This window comes from Bubalus bubalis, chromosome 4 (genome assembly GCF_019923935.1).
Source record: "Bubalus bubalis isolate 160015118507 breed Murrah chromosome 4, NDDB_SH_1, whole genome shotgun sequence".
Classification (NCBI taxonomy): Eukaryota; Metazoa; Chordata; class Mammalia; order Artiodactyla; family Bovidae; genus Bubalus; species Bubalus bubalis.
In genome coordinates, this window is record NC_059160.1 from 63260756 (window position 1) to 63267071 (window position 6316).

General features: G+C 50.1%; 1 protein-coding gene across 5 annotated transcripts; it reads left to right on the top strand.

The window, feature by feature from the left end:
* The first annotated feature begins 45 nt into the window (after positions 1-45).
* Positions 46-6238, top strand: NABP2 (nucleic acid binding protein 2). Of its 5 annotated transcripts, XM_006075038.3 has the most exons (8): positions 51-338; positions 601-687; positions 2302-2403; positions 2777-2915; positions 2991-3062; positions 3221-3302; positions 3397-3460; positions 5721-6238. In XM_006075038.3, exons 3-8 carry the CDS (start codon positions 2325-2327, stop codon positions 5918-5920), a joined length of 636 nt encoding a protein of 211 aa, XP_006075100.2. In that variant the 5' UTR covers positions 51-338; positions 601-687; positions 2302-2324; the 3' UTR covers positions 5921-6238. The 5 variants fall into 5 exon arrangements, with proteins under 5 accessions (XP_025139527.1, XP_006075100.2, XP_025139522.1 ...); XM_025283742.2 differs by lacking the exon at positions 2991-3062 and having other exon boundaries at positions 46-338; XM_025283737.2 differs by lacking the exon at positions 601-687.
* The last annotated feature ends 78 nt before the right edge of the window (positions 6239-6316 follow it).

Consider the following 6316-nt stretch of genomic DNA (forward strand, 5'->3'; position numbering starts at 1 on the left):
CAAACTCCGCCTCTTTGTTTAACTCTGTCCTGGACTAGAAACCACGAGCAGCCAACGAGGAGAGTGAAGGCTAGCCAGGCCTCCGCTCTAGACCGGAAGTCTTTGTGGTCCCAGGGAGAACTAGATAGCCATTTGGGAGGGAGGACTCTATGTTCTTCCCAGCGTGAACATCAGGGGCTGAGCAGGAGGCCGATTCTCCAGGAGCGGAGACTTCGCTTTGGAGGGGTGCACGTGTTCGTGCTCTAAAGCTGATGCGACTTGGTGCGAGATCGTCGCTAGTAGGCTGGCCTGCAGTGACCTGCCGTCTCCCCGGCCCCTCTCCCGTTTCCAGAGCCGTGGTCAGCATCCCGGAGCCTCCTGATCTTATGACTCATAGTCATGGGAGTGGATATGTAGTCAACGAGGCGACCACTGGGTGGGGAATGGGGGAGTGTCTGACCGGAAAACTTTGATCTATGGTTGCCCGCTTCCCTCCCAGTCTCACTCCCGCCGTATTTACGTCGGCCTTCGGAGCACTCGTATAGTTGCCTGAAACACATCAGGGGACAGAAGGGAGATAAAAATGTCCCTCTTCCCGGGTTGTGGTTTGCTTTCCTTAAGGTACAACACCGTGGCTGGGGGTGTGGGCGGGAGAGAACCTGAGCTCCGAGGAAAGTCAAGGTGGAGCCTAAAGCCCTCTAGAAGAAGGTAAGGGATTGATTAAGCAAACCAAGGTATTACAATTGCATGGCCTCTTAGGCTAATCTGATAAGCAGTATTTTTTTACCGATGTTCGCTAGGCGAATGGTAACGCACATGTATGTACATTGTTTATATATATAACTGGTTTATACGCAATACTACAGAGCTAGCTACATTTTGTTGACTATGTATCAAGTCTCAAAGGGAACTAAAGGTTCGGGCCTCTTCTGTTTAGTCCTCTGAGGATCCTGAGGTCTAGGGATTGAGTACTTCAGGAACAGTTGCCTTTCGGATTGTGAGAGGAACTGGGGCTCTCTGAGCCCCAGATTCCATTATTTCCAAGGGGTAAGGAGTGAGTCTGCCAATTGTCTGTCTCTGGTGTGAATGCTACTTTTTCCAGAGATCTTGACCAAGCTGGTTACTGCATTAAACTTGAGGGCCCCAAATCAGAAATAAAGATGAGGGTTAGAGCAGTTGGAGAAGAGGAGGAAACTGCCTGTTGTGTGCTAGACACTGCTTTTAACATGTGCTAGGGGAGGCCTGGCGTGCTGCAATTCATGGGGTCGCAAAGAGTCGGACACGACTGAGCGATTCAACTGAACTGAGTCACTGCTTTTTCTCGTCTGCAAAATGGAATCACATATTTAAGAACTGTCGAGTAAAAAAGTGAAGTGATGAGCTTGTTTTTATGCTTTTGTCCGCTGGATTCCAAAAAACCTTTGGTCCTATTTCCACTGTCTCACGACTAGGAGAAAATCTTGGAGAAAGAAAATCTTAGTGCTTGCACCTAGAAATGGCAACCCACTCCAGTGTTCTTGCCTGGAGAATCCCAGGGACGGGGGAGTCTGGTGGGCTACCGTCTATGGGGTCGCACAGAGTCGGACACGCGACTTAGCATCGCCTAGTCAAGTGGAGGAAAACTGGGACCTGAGGCGCCCCCTGGTGGTCTTTGTTATTCTTTGCGCAGTCAACCCTCTGAAGCTCCTTTAATACCTAAAATCCCACCCCTTTCGCGGCGCGTGAATCTCGAATCCCGATTGGCCGGGTGCGAACCCGCGGCGGGACGCAGGGGCCCGAGCCGGGGCAGTGCTGATTGGCTAGAGGAGGCCGGCCGGGGAAAACTTCCGGGAATGTTCTTACTCCTGCGTTCCATTGGTCCGCATCCGGCGGCCTGGGGACCTTTGGCTCCCCCTGCGGGCGACTCGGCGGCGTGCACAGTCCAGCGGGCTGGCTGGGTGGGTGGTAGGCTGTGGGCTGGGGGAGAGGATGGACTGAGTCCCGGATTGTCCAGATGAGGGTTCGGGAAGGTGTGGCGAGTGAGATTCCATTCCTTGGCTCAGCATCAGGTTCTCTGCCCCGGTTTCCGTCGGCTTTCCCACTTCGGGACTTGAGACTGAAAGAGCATCGGGGGAGGGGGGACTTCCAGCCCCGAAACAGCCTATCCAGAGACCCAAATTCTGATCTTGAAGTTGGAGGCCCACGGGGAAGTTCGTTTCTACCCTTTCAGAAGAGTTAGATGGTTTAGGGCTGCCTGACCAGCCTAGTGTGGTAGATAGGCCTTGCGAAGTGGACATGGGAAGGTCCATGCATTGAACCTTCATCCCCTTTCCCCCCTTCTAGTGGGGTGCTGAGGCTTGGGCAGCATGACGACGGAGACCTTCGTGAAGGATATCAAGCCCGGGCTCAAGAATCTGAACCTCATCTTCATTGTGCTGGAGACAGGTGGCTCTGCTGGGGCGGCGGGCCCCCTGCGTAGGCTCTCGGGGTTGGGGAGAACCATTCTTAACTTGCACTCAGAATGGCAGGGCGCACCCCAAGGCACTGCTTACGTCCAATCTCTCTCCTAGCCCCCGCCCGGAGAGTTGTAGTCGAGTGTAGGGTAGATGGAGGGAACTCTTGCCAGATCCAAGCCTCCAGTGCCTCCAGGCCGTTTCCCACTCAGGGCCCTCTCCATGGTGCTGGCTCCTCCCTGCCCCAGGGATTTGGCTTCGCCCTGTTTGTACACCTCACTCCGCCAATATCTAGACTTCATCCCTCTGATCATCACCACCCCTATTTATTTGACCACCCCCACCCATTGGTCTATTTCCTCCAGGCCGAGTGACCAAGACAAAGGACGGGCACGAGGTTCGGACCTGCAAAGTGGCGGACAAAACTGGCAGCATCAATATCTCTGTCTGGGATGACGTGGGCAACCTGATCCAGCCTGGGGATATTATCCGGCTCACCAAAGGGTAAGCCATCAGATGACTTCTGGTTATTCAAGGGCCTTCTCTGTAACTCTGAATCCTGCTTTTTTGCCCCCACAGGTATGCGTCAGTGTTCAAAGGTTGTCTGACATTGTACACTGGCCGTGGGGGTGATCTTCAGAAGATTGGAGAGTAAGTGCTATCTTGGGAAGGTAGAAGCACAGGCCAAGGAAAGCAGTTTGTGTTTTGCAGGAGGCAGCATGAGGGTGTGCATTCCATGTTCGGAGTCTGGACCTTTCTGAGGTTTCCAGGGGATGGGTCTGAGGATTTGCCGCTTTCTCCCCTTGCAGATTCTGTATGGTTTATTCTGAGGTTCCTAACTTCAGTGAGCCAAACCCCGAATACAGCACCCAGCAGGCACCCAGCAAGACGGTGGGTCCCATGACTGTGATGTGGGGAAGGAGGGCAGGTCAGGCCAAGAAGCCTGGCAGAGAATAAGGTCTGCATATGTCATCTGTGCCTTCAGGTGCAGAACGACAGTGGCCCTGCGGCTCCCCAGCCTCCCACTGGACCCCCTGCTACTTCTCCAGGTAAACGTGTTTCTCTTCCATTCACTAGTCCTCCTAGTTTCCCTAATCTCCCCAGCCTGGAGAGATGCATTGCCTTCATCCCTTTTCCAAATCTCTTTTCTGTGATTATAGCCTTTTCCACCCCAGTTTTTTGTTTTGTTTTTTTAATAAATGTTTGTATATTTATTTACTTGGTTGTGTCAGATCTTAGTTGCATCACACAGGATCTTCCTTGTGGTGCGTGGGCTCAGTTGCCCCCATGGCATGTGAGATGTGAGTACCATGACCAGGAATCAAACCTACATCCCCTGCATTGGCAGGCGAATTCTTAACCACTGGACCACCAGGGAAGTCCCTCTCCCAGTTCTTTTGCAAGTCCCTCGGGTGAAAACATTTGGGGATATGTTTCTATCACTGACTGATAGAGCTCCCTTTTGCCACTAACACTCAGAGCCAAAAATGAGAGCAGTTTCTCTGCAGACTGCCCTCTTTCTTTCTAGCTCCTTCCTCTCTGCTTCTCCTTTGGCAGAAACTTGGCATTTTCCACCCTTGCCTATTTTGATTCAGTATCAGTTCTGATACACTGTTACTTACATGACTCCACATGGAGTCCATACCGCACCACTTTAAGCCCATAGTTTCTGTTTAGGGTTGCCACTCTTGAAATTTAAGGCCCCGCTCCTAGGCCTTGGCCCTCGGGATTATGGTTCTTCCAACTCAGAAGCCCTTGCTTTTGGTCTCGAGAATTTGCCTTCCTGTGGATCATCAACTTTTAATGAGAATCACTCACCAACATCACTCCCTTCTTCCCTTGGCTTTTCCTTAGAAACCTGTTTTTTTACTGTTCTTTTCTCCTGGGTCATCTCCCAGCTGACGCTCCTCTCCTGGATGTTTGGCTCTCTTGCCTCGGGTCCATGCCTTGCGTTTCTCCCGTGACACTAGGCTTCGGGCTGCCTCTGGCGTTCCTCAGTCTGTGTCTGCATCCTCAGTTACCGTGGTTTCCTAACCTGCATTAGAACCACTCGAGGTCATGGTGTTTTTTTGGAAACACCATGAAATAACAACATTTAATTCCACCATAAAAAGTAAGCATCCATATTTCCAACTGAAAATATGACAGTTACATATTCTCTGGTCTCTATAACTCCATCGTTTACAAAAATATTTTAAATAAGATACATTTAAGCCTGTTTGCCCCCTCATATTCATTTGCTACATGTTTATTTGCTTTGTCCTCTGCTAATAGGTACAGAAGGTTTTAAAGAAAAAAATGTATGGCATCAAAACAGTTACTTTCTACATACTCTCCTAATTATTTCTGTGAATTAAGGAAGGAGCTTTATTCTTCAGTTTTGGCTGCAGATATCTTTGTCTGATGGATCAGCAGGGGTATGGTTAGAGTTCATGGTGCCTTGTGTATGTGAGAGGCAGGCATCTATCTTCATTTAACAAGCATTTATAGATGAGGAACACAAGGGAAAAAACACAGCACTTGACTTTAGGAGCTCGAAGTCCATGCAGGAAATAGTCCCACAGATGATGGTTATGTTAATAATACACTGTGGTAAGTGTGGTGATGGTGGTTTTCACAGCTAAGGTAGTTCAAGGATTAAACACTGAAAATATACACAAAAGTGTTGTCTGTTATTTTGGGGGTGTGAGTATGTATAATAGTTTTTTTTTTTTTTTTGCTTATTCTTGTTTATATTTTCTCAAGTGAATGTGATTCATTGTGATACACACCACACTGTTTTCTTCAAGATCCTTCTTACACTTTAACACAAATTTCCCTTCCCAGTGATTCTCCAGTTTTACAGTCAGTTTTGGTCAAGAGCTATTTTGTTGGTGGTCCTTGAGCCTAGAACTAAACAGCTAGGTGTGACTCCTAATGATAGAGATGAATAAAAAAGAAAAAATAGGAAATCCCTGGCAGTCCACTGGTTAGGACTCCTTGCTCTCACTGCTGAGGGCCCAGGTTCAATCCCTGGTCAGGGAACTAAGTAAGATACCGCAAGCTGTGAGGTGCAGCCATTTTTTTTTTTTTTTTTTTTTAAAGAAAATATACAATGGTTCATGTAGCAACTGTCAAAATAATTGCGTCTTCTCTGGGGCCCCTTCCTAAAACTCACATTCTTTGCACTTGGTCACACAGCCTTAAATGTGCAGTTGTACTTGGTGAAGACTGCTCTGTCCGCCGGGGCTGCAGGGAGGTCTTGGGGATGGATGCTCGCCTGCCTTAGTTTTCTGATTCCTGTGTTTCTCCTCTTTCTCCCACAACTAGCCTCTGAGAGCCAGAACGGGAATGGACTGAGCGCCCCACCAGGTCCTGGTGGTGGCCCGCACCCGCCTCACACTCCCTCCCACCCCCCCAGCACCCGAATTACCCGAAGCCAGCCCAACCACACAGCTGCCGGCCCCCCCGGCCCCTCCAGCAACCCTGTCAGTAACGGCAAAGAAACCCGGAGGAGCAGCAAGAGATAGCGATACTTTCCTCCTTCCCGCCACCAGCCATAAGCCAGGCGTCTGCTAGAGAACACAGCTTTCTCCTGGGCTGCCGTGTCTAGGGGGCCAGGGGGTAGACGTATTTTAGCCACTAAACTTCACTGGAGGGTGGGTGAGCAGCGGCTTTTCTCCACCCTCAGCCCATTCTCCCCTCCTTGTCCAGCTGAAGCTGCCTGTCTCCTGGGGTTCGGGGCCCTCTGCCTCCCCTCCTTCCTGCTTAGAAACGACGGTTAGTCTGTTTCTTGAGTGTGTGATGTGGAAGTCTAATTGAATCTCCTAATAAATGTTACCACTCTGTACTGGACTCCTTTGCTTTCCATGGGAAAATGAAGAGATTGGCAGCTGGGCCTTCCGAAAGGTGGGGTGTCCCTAGGA